Source organism: Salvelinus namaycush, chromosome 16 (assembly GCF_016432855.1).
Source record: "Salvelinus namaycush isolate Seneca chromosome 16, SaNama_1.0, whole genome shotgun sequence".
Classification (NCBI taxonomy): domain Eukaryota; kingdom Metazoa; phylum Chordata; class Actinopteri; order Salmoniformes; family Salmonidae; genus Salvelinus; species Salvelinus namaycush.
The window spans coordinates 42,931,607-42,953,200 of record NC_052322.1 but is presented as its reverse complement, the minus strand read 5'-3'; the positions used below and the strand labels follow the sequence as shown (position 1 = coordinate 42,953,200).

The following is a 21,594-nucleotide window of genomic DNA, read 5'->3' as shown; positions in this document are numbered from 1 at the left end:
ACAGTTTTACAGGCCCCCTACCTGAATGTCCTATAACCTGTTAACCCTGGACAGTTTTACAGGCCCCCTACCTGAATGTCCTATAACCTGTTAACCCTGGACAGTTTTACAGGCCCCCTACCTGAATGTGGTGGACGATGGCTTTGAACTGGGACGACCTCTCCATCCAGGTGTTGACCAGCTCCATGGCCCGGTCAAAGTTCTTCACGTACTCTCCGTACATCTTCAGGAAGGGGGCTAGCTTCTGCAGGATGTCCCCGATGCGTGGGTTCAAATCCCTGAGGGGAGAGAGAGGAGAGGTCAGGAAGGGGTAGGGTTAGTGTGTGTGTGTGTGTGTGTGTGTGTGTGTGTGTGTGTGTGTGTGTGTGTGTGTGTGTGTGTGTGTGTGTGTGTGTGTGTGTGTGTGTGTGTGTGTGTGTGTGTGTGTGTGTGTGTGTGTGTGTGTGTTGGGAGAGCTGGGGGCGAGAGAGAGAGAGAGAGAGAGAGAGGGGAGAGAGAGCGAGAGTGGGGGGGAGAGAGGGAGAGAGAGGGGGGGAGAGTGAAAGAGAGAGAGAGGGAGAGAGAGGGGGGGAGTGAAAGAGATAGAGAGGGAGAGAGAGAGGGGGTAGTGAAAGAGGGAGAGAGAGACGGGGGAGAGTGAAAGAGAGAGAGAGAGAGAGAGAGAGAGAGAGAGAGAGAGAGAGAGAGAGAGAGGGGGGAGAGTGAAAGAGGGAGAGAGAGAGGGGGGAGAGAAAGAGAGAACGCAAGAGAGAGAGGGGCGAGAGAGAGAGAGAGAGGCAGGAAGAGACAGGTCAGGACCAGGGTTATGGTCAGAGATGGGGAAAGCTGCTGGGAGAATGACGACTGTGAGAACTCTCTCTCTCCTGGAATGTGGGAACATTCTCTTCAGGTCAACAAACAGACATTGAACTGTCACTACACAGACCTTGAAAACTCAAGTGTTTGAAACAAAAACACAGTTTAATAACAATTCTGGTTTTTCACAGTTGTTGGTTATTTGTGTATGATCCACAATAAATAAGGATATCCTGTTAACCAATCAGGAGTATATATAACCTAGTCTCTCTTACCGGTTAAACAATCAGGAGTATATATAGCCTAGTCTCTCTCACCAGGTTAACCAATCAGGAGTATATATAACCTAGTCTCTCTTACCGGTTAACCAATCAGGAGTATATATAACCTAGTCTCTCTTACCGGTTAACCAATCAGGAGTATATATAGCCTAGTCTCTCTCACCAGGTTAACCAATCAGGAGTATATATAACCTAGTCTCTCTTACCGGTTAACCAATCAGGAGTATATTTAACCTAGTCTCTCTTACCGGTTAACCAATCAGGAGTATATATAGCCTAGTCTCTCTCACCAGATTAACCAATCAGGAGTATATATAACCTAGTCTCTCTTACCGGTTAACCAATCAGGAGTATATATAGCCTAGTCTCTCTCACCAGGTTAACCAATCAGGAGTATATATAACCTAGTCTCTCTTACCGGTTAACCAATCAGGAGTATATATAGCCTAGTCTCTCTCACCAGGTTAACCAATCAGGAGTATATATAACCTAGTCTCTCTTACCGGTTAACCAATCAGGAGTATATTTAACCTAGTCTCTCTTACCGGTTAACCAATCAGGAGTATATATAGCCTAGTCTCTCTCACCAGATTAACCAATCAGGAGTATATATAACCTAGTCTCTCTTACCGGTTAACCAATTAGGAGTATATATAGCCTAGTCTCTCTCACCGGTTAACCAATCAGGGGTATATAACCTAGTCTCTCTCACCAGGTTAACCAATCAGGAGTATATATAACCTAGTCTCTCTTACCGGTTAACCAATCAGGAGTATATAACCTAGTCTCTCTCACCAGCTTAACCAATCAGGGGTATATATAACCTAGTCTCTCTCACCAGGTTAACCAATCAGGGGTATATATAACCTAGTCTCTCTCACCAGCTTAACCAATCAGGGGTATATATAACCTAGTCTCTCTCACCAGGTTAACCAATCAGGGGTATATATAACCTAGTCTCTCTCACCAGGTTAACCAATCAGGGGTATATATAACCTAGTCTCTCTCACCAGCTTAACCAATCAGGGGTATATATAACCTAGTCTCTCTTACCGGTTAACCAATCAGGAGTATATATAACCTAGTCTCTCTCACCAGGTTAACCAATCAGGAGTATATAAAACCTAGTCTCTCTCACCAGGTTAACCAATCAGGAGTATATATAACCTAGTCTCTCTCACCAGGTTAACCAATCAGAAGTATATATAACCTAGTCTCTCTCACCAGGTTAACCAATCAGGAATATATATAACCTAGTCTCTCTCACCAGGTTAGGGCAAGGCTTAGGGTCAGGGTTTTATCTCACCACTCCGCCATGCGTTTCTCCGGGACGGGGAGCAGGGCTAGTCTAGGGTTAGAGGTAGGCCCTGGGTCAGGATCAGGGTTAGTCTAGGGTTAGAGGTAGGCCCTGGGTCAGGGCTAGTCTAGGGTTAGTCTAGGGTTAGTCTAGGGCTAGTCTAGGGTTAGAGGTAGGCCCTGGGTCAGGGCTAGTCTAGGGTTAGAGGTAGGCTCTGGGTCAGGGCTAGTCTAGGGTTAGAGGTAGGTCCTGGGTCAGGGTTAGTCTAGGGTTAGAGGTAGGTCCTGGGTCAGGGCTAGTCTAGGGTTAGAGGTAGGTCCTGGGTCAGGGCTAGTCTAGGGTTAGAGGTAGGCCCTGGGTCGGGGTTAGTCTAGGGTTAGAGGTAGGCCCTGGGTCAGGGTTAGTCTAGGGTTAGAGGTAGGCCCTGGGTCAGGGTTAGTCTAGAGTTAGGTCCTGGGTCAGGGCTAGTCTAGGGTTAGAGGTAGGTCCTGGGTCAGGGCTAGTCTAGGGTTAGAGGTAGGCCCTGGGTCGGGGTTAGTCTAGGGTTAGAGGTAGGCCCTGGGTCAGGGCTAGTCTAGGGTTAGAGGTAGGCCCTGGGTCAGGGCTAGTCTAGGGTTAAAGGTAGGCCCTGGGTCAGGGTTAGTCTAGGGTTAGAGGTAGGCCCTGGGTCAGGGTTAGTCTAGGGTTAGTCTAGGGTTAGAGGTAGGTCCTGGGTCAGGGCTAGTCTAGGGTTAGAGGTAGGCCCTGGGTCAGGGTTAGTCTAGGGTTAGAGGTAGACCCTGGGTCAGGGTTAGTCTAGGGTTAGAGATAGGTCCTGGGTCAGGGCTAGTCTAGGGTTAGAGGTAGGCCCTGGGTCGGGGTTAGTCTAGGGTTAGAGGTAGGCCCTGGGTCAGGGTTAGTCTAGGGTTAGAGGTATACCCTGGGTCAGGGTTAGTCTAGGGTTAGAGGTAGGCCCTGGGTCAGGGTTAGTCTAGGGTTAGAGGTAGGCCCTGGGTCAGGGCTAGTCTAGGGTTAGAGGTAGGCCCTGGGTCAGGGTTAGTCTAGGGTTAGAGGTAGGCCCTGGGTCAGGGTTAGTCTAGGGTTAGAGGTAGGCCCTGGGTCAGGGTTAGTCTAGGGTTAGAGGTAGGCCCTGGGTCAGGGTTAGTCTAGGGTTAGAGGTAGGTCCTGGGTCAGGGTCAGTCTAGGGTTAGAGGTAGGCCCTGGGTCAGGGTTAGTCTAGGGTTAGAGGTAGGCCCTGGGTCAGGGTTAGTCTAGGGTTAGAGGTAGGCCCTGGGTCAGGGTTAGTCTAGGGTTAGAGGTAGGCCCTGGGTCAGGGTTAGTCTAGGGTTAGAGGTAGGCCCTGGGTCAGGGTTAGTCTAGGGTTAGAGGTAGGCCCTGGGTCAGGGTTAGTCTAGGGTTAGAGGTAGGCCCTGGGTCAGGGTTAGTCTAGGGTTAGAGGTAGGCCCTGGGTCAGGGTTAGTCTAGGGTTAGAGGTAGGCCCTGGGTCAGGGTTAGTCTAGGGTTAGAGGTAGGCCCTGGGTCAGGGCTAGTCTAGGGTTAGAGGTAGGCCCTGGGTCAGTGCTAGTCTAGGGTTAGAGGTAGGCCCTGGGTCAGGGTTAGGGTTAGGGTTAGGGTTAGGGTTAGGGTTAGGGTTAGAGGTAGGCCCTGGGTCAGGGTTAGGGCTAGTCTAGGGTTAGAGGTAGGCCCTGGGTCAGGGTTAGGGTTTAACTCACCACTCCGCCATGCGTTTCTCCAGGGCGGGGAGCAGGAACTGCTGGTGGAAACAGTAGATAGAGCAGATGTTGGAGAAGATGCCCGTGACCACGTCTAGAGGGAAGGAGGCGCGGGAGCGGACCTCCTCCAGGAGGGAGGAGCAGAACACCTGGTCCAGGAGGTACAGACGAGACACGTAGGCCTTCTCTGTGTGGAGGAGCTCATTGGCTATGTTGAACACACGCTGCTGCACCGAGAGCTGGGATTGGTCAGAGAGAGAGAGAGACAGAGAGAGAGAGAGAGACAGAGAGAGAGAGAGAGAGAGAGAGAGAGAGAGAGAGAGAGAGAGAGAGAGAGAGAGAGATAAAGAGAGAGAGATAGAGAGAGAGAGAGAAAGAGAGAGACAGACAGAGAGAGAGAGACAGAGAGAGAGACAGAGAGAGAGAGAGAGAGAGAGAGAGAGAGAGAGAGAGAGAGAGAGAGAGAGAGAGAGAGAGAGAGAGAGAGAGAAAATCGTAAGTCAAATGTCTACTGTTTGCTGATCATCTGGTGCTTCTGTCCCCAACCAAGGAGGGTCTACAGCAGCACCTAGATCTTCTACACAGATTCTGTCAGACCTGGGCCCTGTCAGACCTGGGCCCTGACAGACCTGGGCCCTGACAGACCTGGGCCCTGACAGGCCTTTGCCCTGACAGACCTGGGCCCTGACAATGGATCTCAGAAAGACAAAAATAATGGTGTTCCAAAAAAGGTCCAGTAGCCAAGACAACAAATACAAATTCCATCTAGACACCATTGTCCAAGAGCACACAAAGAATTACACCTACCTCGGCCTAAACATAAAACACCACAGGTAACATCCACAAGGCTGTGAAAGCTCTGAGAGACAAGGCAAGAAGGACCTTCTATGCCATCAAAAGGAACATAAAACTCGACATCCCAATTAGGATCTGTCAAAAATTACTTCAATCAGTTATAGAACCCATTGCCCTCTACGGTTGTAAGGTCTGGGGTCCATTCACCAACCTACAGAAGAGTAGCCAGCTGGTCCTGGAGCTCTGATCACAAACACAAAGAGACCCCCACAGAGACCCAGGACAGAAAAACATTTCAACCCAACCAAATTATTAGAAACCAATTAGATAATTACTTGACATATTGGAAAGGATTTACAAAAAAAAAAAACAGAGCAAACTAGAATGCTATTTGGCCCTTAACAGAGAGTACACAGTGGCAGAATACCTGACCACTGTGACTGACCCAAACTTAAGGAAAGCTTTGACTATGTACAGACTCAGTGAGCATAGCTTTACTATTGCGAAAGGCCGCCAAAGGCAGACATGGCTCTCAAGAGAAGACAGGCTGTGTGCACACTGCCCACAAAATGAGGTGGAAACTGAGCTGCACTTCCTAACCTCCTGCCCAATGTATGACCATATTAGAGACACATATTTCCCTCAGATTACATAGGCCCACAAATAATTAGAAAACAAATTAAACATTGATAAACTCCCATATCTTTTGGGTGAAATACTGCTGTGTACCCGTTGCCATGAGAACAGGGCAACCAGTACCAACAGTATTTATCTGTTTATTTATCTTCCCCTAATAGTCGTTCTACTACTATTTGCACATTGGTAGAACCCTGATAATATAACACTTGAAATGTCTTTATGTTTTTGTGAACCTTTGTGACATTTACTGTTAAATCCAAATTGTTTTTTGGGGGGTTTATGTTGTTTTGTGTCTTCTCACTTTTTGTTGATTGTTTTTTTAACTTACTTTGGCAATGTAAACATTTTTCCCAATAAAGCCTCGTTGAATTGACTTGAGAGAGAGAGATGGAGAGACACACCACACACCCACAAAAACCCACACACAAACATACACACCCACACACAAACACACACACACACACACACACATACACACACACACACACAAACATACATGTTTTAAATAACAGTTAGGCCTACCTCTGTAGAGTCCTGTCTGTCTGTGTTAAATAACAGTTAGGCCTACCTCTGTAGAGTCCTGTCTGTCTGTTTTAGGCAGGGCCAGTGCCAGAGGCTGCAGATCCATCATGGGGTTGATGAGTTCAATGGTCTCATCCCCGCTCCCCTCCTCCAAGTCACTGTCCCCCTCCGAATCCCCCCCACCCTCAGCCGACGCCCCCTCTCCCCCCGGACCCTCCGCATAGCTGCAGGAGGAGGAGCTAGAGAGGCGTGGCAGCGTGAGGGCGGGACTACAGGGGAAGATGACCCGGTCCTCGTCGCCGGCGAAACACAGCTCCTCACTGTGGGACGGAGAGCTGATGCTGTCGATGCCAGAGTCTCGATTGGCCAGTTTGCCGTCCACTTGCGGCTGGAGGAGGGACAAGTTGTCAGAGGGGATCCCTGATTGTCTTTCTGACTCCGCCTGCCCCCTTATCTCCACGGCGTCTGTGAGTTTCTCTGAGGCGCTATAACCGGACTCCATGGACAGGCGCTTGTCAGAGGCAGAGCACAACGCTCCTAGTTCTTTATCATTACCCTCCTCCATGTTGTCTGTCTCCGCTGCTTTCTCTCCCAGCACCATGCCAGCCAACACAGCCAGCCCCTGAGGTAGGTCATCCAGCTCTTGAGAGGAACCAGGGGGGCAGGCCACGTGGAGACAGCCCAGAGTGAGCTCTGAGACTGGGGGAGAGAAGGGACTCCCAACTGGTCCTGTCTCCGGGACCCTGGGGGTAAAGAGACCCCCTCCCATGATATCAGGCACCACAATGATCTGCTCCCTGTAGAGGGAACACAGATAAGACAGTAGAATGTTACATCTATCTATCATATATCTATCTCTCTTTCATATATCTATCTATCTCTCTGTCTATCGATCTATCTTACCTCTCAAACTTCTCAATGAGGGAGAGCACACAGGCGGTGGGGGAGGAGCTTCCCTCGGCACGGGGGAGTGTCGGCGGTCGGCAGGGTCCTCCCCCTCTGGGGTCTGCAGGAAGAGGTCTGCAGGGTGGAGGAGGTGGGAGGGGCTTGTCCGGGGCGCGGGGGCAGGGCCTAGGAGCACCAGCACTCTGCTGCAGGTGAGGAGGCTTTGGGGGCACTGAGGAGAAATAACACAACATACAACATGTTACTGACTGAGGAGAAATGACACAACATACAACATGTTACTGACTGAGGAGAAATAACACAACATACAACATGTTACTGACTGAGGAGAAATAACACAACATACAACATGTTACTGACTGAGGAGAAATAACACAACATACAACATGTTACTGACTGAGGAGAAATAACACAACATACAACATGTTACTGACTGAGGAGAAATAACACAACATACAACATGTTACTGACTGAGGAGAAATAACACAACATACAACATGTTACTGACTGAGGAGAAATAACACAACATACAACATGTTACTGACTGAGGAGAAATAACACAACATACAACATGTTACTGACTGAGGAGAAATAACACAACATACAACATGTTACTGACTGAGGAGAAATAACACAACATACAACATGTTACTGACTGAGGAGAAATAACACAACATACAACATGTTACTGACTGAGGAGAAATGACACAACATACAACATGTTACTGACTGAGGAGAAATAACACAACATACAACATGTTACTGACTGAGGAGAAATAACACAACATACAACATGTTACTGACTGAGGAGAAATAACACAACATACAACATGTTACTGACTGAGGAGAAATAACACAACATACAACATGTTACTGACCGAGGAGAAATAACACAACATGTTACTGACTGAGGAGAAATAACACAACATACAACATGTTACTGACTGAGGAGAAATAACACAACATACAACATGTTACTGACTGAGGAGAAATAACACAACATACAACATGTTACTGACTGAGGAGAAATAACACAACATACAACATGTTACTGACCGAGGAGAAATAACACAACATACAACATGTTACTGACTGAGGAGAAATAACACAACATACAACATGTTACTGACTGAGGTGAAATAACACAACATACAACATGTTACTGACTGAGGAGAAATAACACAACATGTTACTGACTGAGGAGAAATAACACAACATACAACATGTTACTGACTGAGGAGAAATAACACAACATACAACATGTTACTGACTGAGGAGAAATAACACAACATACAACATGTTACTGACTGAGGAGAAATAACAGAACATACAACATGTTACTGACTGAGGAGAAATAACACAACATACAACATGTTACTGACCGAGGAGAAATAACACAACATACAACATGTTACTGACTGAGGAGAAATAACAGAACATACAACATGTTACTGACTGAGGAGAAATAACACAACATACAACATGTTACTGACTGAGGAGAAATAACACAACATACAACATGTTACTGACTGAGGAGAAATAACACAACATACAACATGTTACTGACTGAGGAGAAATAACACAACATACAACATGTTACTGACCGAGGAGAAATAACACAACATGTTACTGACTGAGGAGAAATAACACAACATACAACATGTTACTGACTGAGGAGAAATAACACAACATACAACATGTTACTGACTGAGGAGAAATAACAGAACATACAACATGTTACTGACTGAGGAGAAATAACACAACATACAACATGTTACTGACTGAGGAGAAATAACACAACATACAACATGTTACTGACTGAGGAGAAATAACACAACATACAACATGTTACTGACTGAGGAGAAATAACACAACATACAACATGTTACTGACTGAGGAGAAATAACACAACATACAACATGTTACTGACTGAGGAGAAATAACACAACATACAACATGTTACTGACTGAGGAGAAATAACACAACATACAACATGTTACTGACTGAGGAGAAATAACACAACATACAACATGTTACTGACTGAGGAGAAATAACACAACATACAACATGTTACTGACTGAGGAGAAATAACACAACATACAACATGTTACTGACTGAGGAGAAATAACACAACATACAACATGTTACTGACTGAGGAGAAATAACACAACATACAACATGTTACTGACTGAGGAGAAATAACACAACATACAACATGTTACTGACTGAGGAGAAATAACACAACATACAACATGTTACTGACTGAGGAGAAATAACACAACATACAACATGTTACTGACTGAGGAGAAATAACACAACATACAACATGTTACTGACTGAGGAGAAATAACACAACATACAACATGTTACTGACTGAGGAGAAATAACACAACATACAACATGTTACTGACTGAGGAGAAATAACACAACATACAACATGTTACTGCCTGAGGAGAAATAACACAACATACAACATGTTACTGACTGAGGAGAAATAACAGAACATACAAGGTGTTGGTCATCTTCGTAAAACGTATTTATTTAAACTACAGTAATGACAGTGTTACTGCACATGTACAGAGCAATGTACTGTCTATTTATTGTTCTACTTTGGTTACTCATTGTGAAGTGGAAGATGTTATCGGTGATACGGTGAGACAGAAATATTACCTTGTGGTTTAGGCCCAGGTAAGGGAGGGCGTCTCTTGAGGGCGGTGGAGGGCACTTCTTGAGGAGTTCCACTCTCATTGTCTCCTCCGTTACAGCCGTGTCCAGCTGGGTGCAGCAGGGGCGTGGATGGGTGCAGACCAAGGGACCCAGAGGTCAGGGATCCGGGGTCTGAGCTGAGGCGAGGAGTCTGGGTGTCTGAGTCATCGGCATGGGCCCCGAGGCAAGCACCGTGAGCACCAGGATCCAGAGACAGGCTCTTAGTCATCAGCCGAGGACTGGAAGAGGACGGGCCTAAGGAAGAAACAAAGATTGGACATCAATTATACATAAATACATACATACATATTCATTATAGATTATACCTGGGATTGGAGGTGGAGTGGCCTGGTGGGGGAGGGACAGACCGACAGGTCAGTCGAGGCTTTCTCCTACCGTGGCTCTACAACACTTCAGATCCAACTGGTTGTCTGTGTCAAACCTCCTCTGTCTGCTTTTGAAGTAGCATTTAGTAAGAATTAAACACGGGAAGTGTAACGGACAGTGGTAGAGAGAGGTGTGTGTTTTATCACTGGGATAATTTACTGCTTTTCTTATATATTATTATTTTTTTAAATTCCACAGTCAATGTTCAATGCCCACAGCGTACAAAGGCCAGAGACAATAGAATAGACTGGCTCGGCTAATGAGAAAACGATGATGCCACAGGCAGATAGATAGCAATCTGTTTCAGTTGGCTCTGCGGGACACTAATCTTTAATTGGTCAATGTGCTGCGGTGTTAAGGCTTATGTAACATCGCCAAGGTCACCAGTTCTATTTCCGCAGGGATCGAATCAGAATGTATCCACTCACCGAACTGTGACTCTGTTTGGATAACAGTGTCTGCCAGGGGGTGTATATTAATGGAGATAACAGTGTCTGCCAGGTGATGTATATTAATGGAGATAACAGTGTCTGCCAGGGGGTGTATATTAATGGAGATAACAGTGTCTGCCAGGTGGTGTATATTAATGGAGATAACAGTGTCTGCCAGGTGGTGTATATTAATGGAGATAACAGTGTCTGCCAGGTGGTGTATATTAATGGAGATAACAGTGTCTGCCAGGGGGTGTATATTAATGGAGATAACAGTGTCTGCCAGGGGGGTGTATATTAATGGAGATAACAGTGTCTGCCAGGGGGGTGTATATTAATGGAGATAACAGTGTCTGCCAGGGGGTGTATATTAATGGAGATAACAGTGTCTGCCAGGTGGTGTATATTAATGGAGATAACAGTGTCTGCCAGGGGGTGTATATTAATGGAGATAACAGTGTCTGCCAGGTGGTGTATATTAATGGAGATAACAGTGTCTGCCAGGGGGTGTATATTAATGGAGATAACAGTGTCTGCCAGGGGGTGTATATTAATGGAGATAACAGTGTCTGCCAGGTGGTGTATATTAATGGAGATAACAGTGTCTGCCAGGGGGTGTATATTAATGGAGATAACAGTGTCTGCCGGGGGGTGTATATTAATGGAGATAACAGTGTCTGCCAGGTGGTGTATATTAATGGAGATAACAGTGTCTGCCAGGTGGTGTATATTAATGGAGATAAGAGTGTCTACCAGGGGGTGTATATTAATGGAGATAAGTGTCTGCCAGGGGGTGTATATTAATGGAGATAACAGTGTCTGCCAGGTGGTGTATATTAATGGAGATAACAGTGTCTGCCAGGGGGTGTATATTAATGGAGATAACAGTGTCTGCCAGGGGGTGTATATTAATGGAGATAACAGTGTCTGCCAGGTGGTGTATATTAATGGAGATAACAGTGTCTGCCAGGGGGTGTATATTAATGGAGATAACAGTGTCTGCCAGGGGGTGTATATTAATGGAGATAACAGGGTCTGCCAGGTGGTGTATATTAATGGAGATAACAGTGTCTGCCAGGGGGTGTATATTAATGGAGATAACAGGGTCTGCCAGGTGGTGTATATTAATGGAGATAACAGTGTCTGCCAGGGGGTGTATATTAATGGAGATAACACTGTCTGCCAGGGGGTGTATATTAATGGAGATAACAGTGTCTGCCAGGGGGTGTATATTAATGGAGATAACAGTGTCTGCCAGGTGGTGTATATTAATGGAGATAACAGTGTCTGCCAGGGGGTTTATATTAATGGAGATAACAGTGTCTACCAGGTGGTGTATATTAATGGAGATAACAGTGTCTGCCAGGGGGTGTATATTAATGGAGATAACAGTGTCTGCCAGGTGGTGTATATTAATGGAGACAACAGTGTCTGCCAGGTGGCGTATATTAATGGAGATAACAGTGTCTGCCAGGGGGTGTATATTAATGGAGATAACAGTGTCTGCCAGGGGGTGTATATTAATGGAGATAACAGTGTCTACCAGGTGGCGTATATTAATGGAGATAACAGTGTCTGCCAGGGGGTGTATATTAATGGAGATAACAGTGTCTGCCAGGGGGTGTATATTAATGGAGATAACAGTGTCTACCAGGTGGCGTATATTAATGGAGATAACAGTGTCTGCCAGGGGGTGTATATTAATGGAGATAACAGTGTCTGCCAGGTGGTGTATATTAATGGAGATAACAGTGGTCTGCCAGGGGTGTATATTAATGGAGATAACAGTGTCTGCCAGGGGGTGTATATTAATGGAGATAACAGTGTCTGCCAGGTGGTGTATATTAATGGAGATAACAGTGTCTGCCAGGGGGTGTATATTAATGGAGATAACAGGGTCTGCCAGGTGGTGTATATTAATGGAGATAACAGGGTCTGCCAGGGGGTGTATATTAATGGAGATAACAGGTTCTGCCAGGTGGTGTATATTAATGGAGATAACAGTGTCTGCCAGGGGTGTATATTAATGGAGATAACAGTGTCTGCCAGGGGGTGTATATTAATGGAGATAACAGTGTCTGCCAGGTGGTGTATATTAATGGAGATAACAGTGTCTGCCAGGTGGTGTATATTAATGGAGATAACAGTGTCTGCCAGGGGTGTATATTAATGGAGATAACAGTGTCTGCCAGGTGGGTGTATATTAATGGAGATAACAGTGTCTGCCAGGTGGTGTATATTAATGAGATAACAGTGTCTGCCAGGGGGTGTATATTAATGGAGATAACAGTGTCTGCCAGGTGGTGTATATTAATGGAGATAACAGTGTCTGCCAGGGGGTGGTATATTAATGGAGATAACAGTGTCTGCCAGGGGGTGTATATTAATGGAGATAACAGTGTCTGCCAGGGGTGTATATTAATGGAGATAACAGTGTCTGCCAGGGGGTGTATATTAATGGAGATAACAGTGTCTGCCAGGGGGTGTATATTAATGGAGATAACAGTGTCTGCCAGGGGGTGTATATTAATGGAGATAACAGTGTCTGCCAGGTGGTGTATATTAATGGAGATAACAGTGTCTGCCAGGGGGTGTATATTAATGGAGATAACAGTGTCTGCCAGGGGGTGTATATTATGGAGATAACAGTGTCTGCCAGGGGGTGTATATTAATGGAGATAACAGTGTCTGCCAGGGGGTGTATATTAATGGAGATAACAGTGTCTGCCAGGTGGTGTATATTAATGGAGATAACAGTGTCTGCCAGGGGGTGTATATTAATGGAGATAAGTGTCTGCCAGGGGGTGTATATTAATGGAGATAACAGTGTCTACCAGGTGGTGTATATTAATGGAGATAACAGTGTCTGCCAGGTGGTGTATATTAATGGAGATAACAGTGTCTGCCAGGTGGTGTATATTAATGGAGATAAAAGTGTCTGCCAGGGGGTGTATATTAATGGAGATAACAGTGTCTGCCAGGGGGTGTATATTAATGGAGATAACAGTGTCTGCCAGGGGGTGTATATTAATGGAGATAACAGTGTCTGCCAGGGGGTGTATATTAATGGAGATAACAGTGTCTGCCAGGGGGGTGTATATTAATGGAGATAACAGTGTCTGCCAGGTGGTGTATATTAATGGAGATAACAGTGTCTGCCAGGTGGTGTATATTAATGGAGATAACAGTGTCTGCAAGGTGGTGTATATTAATGGAGATAACAGTGTCCTGCCAGGTGTGTATATTAATGGAGATAACAGTGTCTGCCAGGGGGTGTATATTAATGGAGATAACAGTGTCTGCCAGGTGGTGTATATTAATGGAGATAACAGTGTCTGCCAGGTGGTGTATATTAATGGAGATAACAGTGTCTGCCAGGGGGTGTATATTAATGGAGATAACAGTGTCTGCCAGGTGGTGTATATTAATGGAGATAACAGTGTCTGCCAGGGGGTGTATATTAATGGAGATAACAGTGTCTGCCAGGGGGTGTATATTAATGGAGATAACAGTGTCTGCCAGGTGGTGTATATTAATGGAGATAACAGTGTCTGCCAGGTGGTGTATATTAATGGAGATAACAGTGTCTGCCAGGTGGTGTATATTAATGGAGATAACAGTGTCTGCCAGGGGGTGTATATTAATGGAGATAACAGTGTCTGCCAGGGGGTGTATATTAATGGAGATAACAGTGTCTGCCAGGGGGTGTATATTAATGGAGATAACAGTGTCTGCCAGGGGGTGTATATTAATGGAGATAACAGTGTCTGCCAGGGGGTGTATATTAATGGAGATAACAGGGTCTGCCAGGGGGTGTATATTAATGGAGATAACAGTGTCTGCCAGGGGGTGTATATTAATGGAGATAACAGTGTCTGCCAGGGGGTGTATATTAATGGAGATAACAGTATCTGCCAGGGGGTGTATATTAATGGAGATAACAGTGTCTGCCAGGTGGTGTATATTAATGGAGATAACAGTGTCTGCCAGGTGGTGTATATTAATGGAGATAACAGTGTCTGCCAGGTGGTGTATATTAATGGAGATAACAGTGTCTGCCAGGTGGTGTATATTAATGGAGGTAACAGTGTCTGCCAGGGGGTGTATATTAATGGAGATAACAGTGTCTGCCAGGGGGTGTATATTAATGGAGATAACAGTGTCTACCAGGTGGTGTATATTAATGGAGATAACAGGGTCTGCCAGGGGGTGTATATTAATGGAGATAACAGTGTCTGCCAGGTGGTGTATATTAATGGAGATAAGTGTCTGCCAGGTGGTGTATATTAATGGAGATAACAGTGTCTGCCAGGGGGTGTATATTAATGGAGGTAACAGTGTCTGCCAGGGGGTGTATATTATTGGAGGTAACAGTGTCTGCCAGGGGGTGTATATTATTGGAGATAACAGTGTCTGCCAGGTGGTGTATATTAATGGAGATAACAGTGTCTGCCAGGTGGTGTATATTAATGGAGATAACAGTGTCTGCCAGGGGGTGTATATTAATGGAGGTAACAGTGTCTGCCAGGGGGTGTATATTATTGGAGATAACAGTGTCTGCCAGGTGGTGTATATTAATGGAGATAACAGTGTCTGCCAGGTGGTGTATATTAATGGAGATAACAGTGTCTGCCAGGGGGTGTATATTAATGGAGATAACAGTGTCTGCCAGGGGGTGTATATTAATGGAGATAACAGGGTCTGCCAGGTGGTGTATATTAATGGAGATAACAGTGTCTGCCAGGGGGTGTATATTAATGGAGATAACAGGGTCTGCCACGGGGTGTATATTAATGGAGATAACAGTGTCTGCCAGGGGGTGTATATTAATGGAGATAACAGTGTCTGCCAGGGGGGTGTATATTAATGGAGATAACAGTGTCTGCCAGGTGGTGTATATTAATGGAGATAACAGTGTCTGCCAGGGGGTGTATATTAATGGAGATAACAGGGTCTGCCAGGTGGTGTATATTAATGGAGATAACAGTGTCTGCCAGGGGGGTGTATATTAATGGAGATAACAGTGTCTGCCAGGTGGTGTATATTAATGGAGATAACAGTGTCTGCCAGGTGGTGTATATTAATGGAGATAACAGTGTCTGCAAGGTGGTGTATATTAATGGAGATAACAGTGCCTGCCAGGTGGTGTATATTAATGGAGATAACAGTGTCTGCCAGGGGGTGTATATTAATGGAGATAACAGTGTCTGCCAGGTGGTGTATATTAATGGAGATAACAGTGTCTGCCAGGTGGTGTATATTAATGGAGATAACAGTGTCTGCCAGGGGGTGTATATTAATGGAGATAACAGTGTCTGCCAGGTGGTGTATATTAATGGAGATAACAGTGTCTGCCAGGGGGTGTATATTAATGGAGATAACAGTGTCTGCCAGGGGGTGTATATTAATGGAGATAACAGTGTCTGCCAGGTGGTGTATATTAATGGAGATAACAGTGTCTGCCAGGTGGTGTATATTAATGGAGATAACAGTGTCTGCCAGGTGGTGTATATTAATGGAGATAACAGTGTCTACCAGGGGGTGTATATTAATGGAGATAACAGTGTCTGCCAGGGGGTGTATATTAATGGAGATAACAGTGTCTGCCAGGTGGTGTATATTAATGGAGATAACAGTGTCTGCCAGGTGGTGTATATTAATGGAGATAACAGTGTCTGCCAGGTGGTGTATATTAATGGAGATAACAGTGTCTGCCAGGGGGTGTATATTAATGGAGATAACAGTGTCTGCCAGGGGGTGTATATTAATGGAGATAACAGTGTCTGCCAGGGGGTGTATATTAATGGAGATAACAGGGTCTGCCAGGGGGTGTATATTAATGGAGATAACAGTGTCTGCCAGGGGGTGTATATTAATGGAGATAACAGTGTCTGCCAGGGGGTGTATATTAATGGAGATAACAGTATCTGCCAGGGGGTGTATATTAATGGAGATAACAGTGTCTGCCAGGTGGTGTATATTAATGGAGATAACAGTGTCTGCCAGGTGGTGTATATTAATGGAGATAACAGTGTCTGCCAGGTGGTGTATATTAATGGAGATAACAGTGTCTGCCAGGTGGTGTATATTAATGGAGGTAACAGTGTCTGCCAGGGGGTGTATATTAATGGAGATAACAGTGTCTGCCAGGGGGTGTATATTAATGGAGATAACAGTGTCTACCAGGTGGTGTATATTAATGGAGATAACAGGGTCTGCCAGGGGGTGTATATTAATGGAGATAACAGTGTCTGCCAGGTGGTGTATATTAATGGAGATAAGTGTCTGCCAGGTGGTGTATATTAATGGAGATAACAGTGTCTGCCAGGGGGTGTATATTAATGGAGGTAACAGTGTCTGCCAGGGGGTGTATATTATTGGAGGTAACAGTGTCTGCCAGGGGGTGTATATTATTGGAGATAACAGTGTCTGCCAGGTGGTGTATATTAATGGAGATAACAGTGTCTGCCAGGTGGTGTATATTAATGGAGATAACAGTGTCTGCCAGGGGGTGTATATTAATGGAGGTAACAGTGTCTGCCAGGGGGTGTATATTATTGGAGATAACAGTGTCTGCCAGGTGGTGTATATTAATGGAGATAACAGTGTCTGCCAGGTGGTGTATATTAATGGAGATAACAGTGTCTGCCAGGTGATGTATATTAATGGAGATAACAGTGTCTGCCAGGGGGTGTATATTAATGGAGATAACAGTGTCTGCCAGGGGGTGTATATTAATGGAGATAACAGTGTCTGCCAGGGGGTGTATATTAATGGAGATAACAGGGTCTGCCAGGTGGTGTATATTAATGGAGATAACAGTGTCTGCCAGGGGGTGTATATTAATGGAGATAACAGTGTCTGCCAGGTGGTGTATATTAATGGAGATAACAGTGTCTGCCAGGTGGTGTATATTAATGGAGATAACAGTGTCTGCCAGGGGGTGTATATTAATGGAGATAACAGTGTCTGCCAGGGGGTGTATATTAATGGAGATAACAGTGTCTGCCAGGGGGTGTATATTAATGGAGATAACAGTGTCTGCCAGGGGGTGTATATTAATGGAGATAACAGTGTCTGCCAGGGGGGTGTATATTAATGGAGATAACAGTGTCTGCCAGGTGGTGTATATTAATGGAGATAACAGTGTCTGCAAGGTGGTGTATATTAATGGAGATAACAGTGCCTGCCAGGTGGTGTATATTAATGGAGATAACAGTGTCTGCCAGGGGGTGTATATTAATGGAGATAACAGTGTCTGCCAGGTGGTGTATATTAATGGAGATAACAGTGTCTGCCAGGTGGTGTATATTAATGGAGATAACAGTGTCTGCCGGGGGGTGTATATTAATGGAGATAACAGTGTCTGCCAGGGGGTGTATATTAATGGAGATAACAGTGTCTGCCAGGGGGTGTATATTAATGGAGATAACAGTGTCTGCCAGGGGGTGTATATTAATGGAGATAACAGTGTCTGCCAGGGGGTGTATATTAATGGAGATAACAGTGTCTGCCTGGGGGTGTATATTAATGGAGATAACAGTGTCTGCCAGGTGGTGTATATTAATGGAGATAACAGTGTCTGCCAGGGGGTGTATATTAATGGAGATAACAGTGTCTGCCAGGTGCCCGGTTAAGTAAACCACACTTGTGTTGATGAGTAACCTTGCCTGAAGCCTGCAGACGTGTGTTAGCTTCCTAAAGCTAATATACAGGCTTTAGCTCAGCGTGCTAATACAGTCTTGTGAGATGCAGGACAGTAACAGTAGTATAAAGTGAATGGAACACGTCCTGTACAGTACGTACAGGACCAATAGTCTGGGCAGATTGGAATTCTGTTGTTGTTGTTGATGTCTGAAAACCAGGAAGACTCCCCGCTTTGTACGATGACGTCATATTGCTGACTGTGCCTTTAAAAGCCTGTCTCAGTGTACATGTGTGTGTGTGTGTGTGTGTGTGTGTGTGTGTGTGTGTGTGTACGTGTGTGTGTGTGTGTGTGTGTGTGTGTGTGTGTGTGTGTGTGTGTGTGTGTGTGTGTGTGTGTGTGTGTGTGTGTGTGTGTGTGTGTGTGTGTGTGTGTGCGAGCCGTTCGCAGACAGACTGCTGACGAGACATGGCGATGGTTTCCTACGCCCCTGGGGAACAGAGCAGTAAGAGGATAACAAATGATTTCATGGAGAGAAAAAAAAATTGCTTTAACTTTGACGGACACATGAGAGAAGACTGGTATGGTAACTGGAGAGGACATAAAGGGATTGGGATTCTCTGCCTCTAACCCTATTACAGGGGCCGAGTCACTGGCTTACTGGTGCTCTTTCATGCCGTCCCTAGGAGGGGTGCGTCACTTGAGTGGGTTGAGTTACTGACGTGATCTTCCTGTCTGGGTTGGCGCCCCCCCTTGGTTTGTGCCGTGGCGGAGATCTTTGTGGGCTATACTCGGCCTTGTCTCAGGATGGTAAGTTGGTGGTTGAAGTTATCCCTCTAGTGGTGTGGGGGCTGTGCTTTGGCTAAGTGGGCGGGGTTATATCCTTCCTGTTTGGCCCTGTCCGGGGGTATCATCGGATGGGGCCACAGTGTCTCCTGACCCCTCCTGTCTCAGCCTCCAGTATTTATGCTGCAATAGTTTGTGTCGGGGGGCTAGGGTCAGTCTGTTATATCTGGAGTACTTCTCCTGTCTTATCCGGTGTCCTGTGTGAATTTAAGTATGCTCTCTCTAATTCTCTCTTTCTCTCTTTCTTTCTCTCTCTCGGAGGACCTGAGCCCTAGGACCATGCCTCAGGACTACCTGGCATGATGACTCCTTGCTGTCCCCAGTCCACCTGGCCGTGCTGCTGCTCCAGTTTCAACTGTTCTGCCTGCGGCTATGGAACCCTGACCTGTTCACCGGACGTGCTACCTGTCCCAGACCTGCTGTTTTCAACTCTCTAGAGACAGTAGGAGCGGTAGAGATACTCTCTATGAAAAGCCATTTGACATTTACTCCTGAGGTGCTGACTTGCTGCACCCTCGACAACTACTGTGATTATTATTATTTGACCCTGCTGGTCATTTATGAACATTTGAACATCTTGGCCATGTTCTGTTATAATCTCCACCCGGCACAGCCAGAAGAGGACTGGCCACCCCTCATAGCCTGGTTCCTCTCTAGGTTTCTTCCTAGGTTTTGGCCTTTCTAGGAAGTTTTTCCGAGCCACCGTGCTTCTACACCTGCATTGCTTTGCTGTTTGGGGTTTTTAGGCTGGGTTTCTGTACAGCACTTTGAGATATCAGCTGATGTAAGAAGGGCTATATAAATACATTTGATTTGGGGGGAAAAATGACTGAAAGAATGGATAAACTTATTGGCTCAAACTGTCATTTCAACAGCCTAACCTGACCACCTAAATGACAACGTAAGGGATCCCAGCTTACACATAACATTCTGAGAACCATACATTTCTTTTGAGCTTGGTGAGTGAATGGTTATTTTGTATACAACCTAGATAGTTGCTTTGGCTTTGGAACATTCTCAGCACTTGACAACAACAGAAAAAGTATTTAATTACGTTAACAGAACGTTTCCTAAAAGTTAGAACACGGTTACATTTCATTTCTATGTTTGTAATGTTCTAGGAACGTTCTTGAAACTGGTTTGACACTGGGAATGTTCTGCAATAGTTCAGAGAACATTAACAAACAAATTCTTCTGGGGGAATTTCAGTACTTTAGCATAACATGTTTCCTACCGGTTTCATCATGTGACAAATGTTATTTACAGTGAAATTAAACTTACGAGCCCTCAACCAATAATGCTTTAAAAAGTTTAAAGAAAAATAAGTGTTAAGTAAAAAATGTAAAATTAAAGTAAGAAATAATTAAAGAGCAGCAGTAAAATAACAGTAGTGAGGCTATTCACAGGGGGTACCGGTACAGAGTCAATGTGGAGACTATATACAGGGGGTACCGGTACAGAGTCAATGTGGAGACTATATACAGGGGGTACCGGTACAGAGTCAATGTGGAGGCTATATACAGGGGGTACCGGTACAGAGTCAATGTGGAGACTATATACAGGGGGTACCGGTACAGAGTCAATGTGGAGACTATATACAGGGGGTACCGGTACAGAGTCAATGTGGAGGCTATATACAGGGGGTACCGGTACAGAGTCAATGTGGAGGCTATATACAGGGGGTACTGGTACAGAGTCAATGTGGAGGCTATATACAGGGGGTACCGGTACTGAGTCAATGTGGAGGCTATATACAGGGGGTACCGGTACAGAGTCAATGTGTGAGGGCACCGGTTAGTCGAGGTAATTGAGGTAATGTGTACATGTAGGTAGGGGTAAAGTGACTGCATAGACAAACAGAGATTAGCAGCAGCATAGAAGAGGGGTCTGGGTGGCCATTTGATTATCTGTTCAGGAGTCTTCTGGCTTCGGGGTAGATGCTGTTTAGAAGCCTTTTGGACCTAGACTTGGTGCTCCGGTATCGCTTGCTGTGCGGTAGTAGAGAGAACAGTCTATGAATAGGGTGGTTGGAGTCTTTGACAATTTTTAGGGTCTTTCTCTGACACCGTCTGGTATAGAGGTACTGGATGGCAGGAAGCTTGGCCCCAGTGATGTACTGGGCCATACGCACTACCCTCTGTAGTGCCTTGTGGACGGAGACTGAGCAGTTGCCATACCAGGCAGTAATGCAACCAGTCAGGATGATCTCGATGGTGCAGCAGTAGAACCATTTGAGGATCTGGGGACCCATGCCGAACCTTTTCCATCTCCTGAGGGGGAATAGCCTTTGTCGTGCCTTCTTTATGACTGTCTTAGTGTGTGTGGACCATGATAGTTTGTTGGTGATGTGGACACCAAGTAGGTCTCAACCTGCTCCACTACAGCCCCGTCGATGAGAATGGGGGCGTGCTCGGTCCTCCATTTCCTGTTTTCTCAAATTGTTCCGAGAACGTGAAGAAAACTTCCAATAAAAAAAACATAAGAAAACTTCAGTAACGTACAGAGAACGTTCTAATAATGTTATTTAAAAACATATACATTCCGTTCTCAGCATCAACAAAACTCTGTCCATCCTCTATCCCCAAAATTGACTCTGTACCGGTACCACCTGTATATAACCCCGCTACTGTTA

The 21,594-nt window shown here is 45.4% G+C and overlaps 2 protein-coding genes across 2 annotated transcripts in view; both read right to left on the bottom strand.

Moving 5' to 3' along the window:
* Nucleotides 1-6,175, bottom strand: part of LOC120061692 (FYVE, RhoGEF and PH domain-containing protein 1-like) — a 36,103-nt gene extending 29,928 nt beyond the window's left edge. Inside the window, exons 1-3 of the mRNA XM_039011586.1 lie at nt 6,088-6,175; nt 4,086-4,324; nt 122-278 (exon numbers count right to left, since the gene is read on the bottom strand). Of these exons, the coding sequence (XP_038867514.1) occupies nt 122-278; nt 4,086-4,324; nt 6,088-6,150 (459 nt within the window). The 5' untranslated portion in view covers nt 6,151-6,175. The remainder of the gene's footprint in view (nt 1-121; nt 279-4,085; nt 4,325-6,087) is intronic.
* The window catches only part of LOC120061691 (FYVE, RhoGEF and PH domain-containing protein 1-like), an 86,764-nt gene continuing 71,342 nt past the window's right edge, over nt 6,173-21,594 (bottom strand). Inside the window, exons 2-5 of the mRNA XM_039011585.1 lie at nt 9,618-9,908; nt 6,945-7,158; nt 6,225-6,838; nt 6,173-6,189 (exon numbers count right to left, since the gene is read on the bottom strand). Coding sequence (XP_038867513.1) covers nt 6,173-6,189; nt 6,225-6,838; nt 6,945-7,158; nt 9,618-9,908 — 1,136 coding nt within the window. The remainder of the gene's footprint in view (nt 6,190-6,224; nt 6,839-6,944; nt 7,159-9,617; nt 9,909-21,594) is intronic.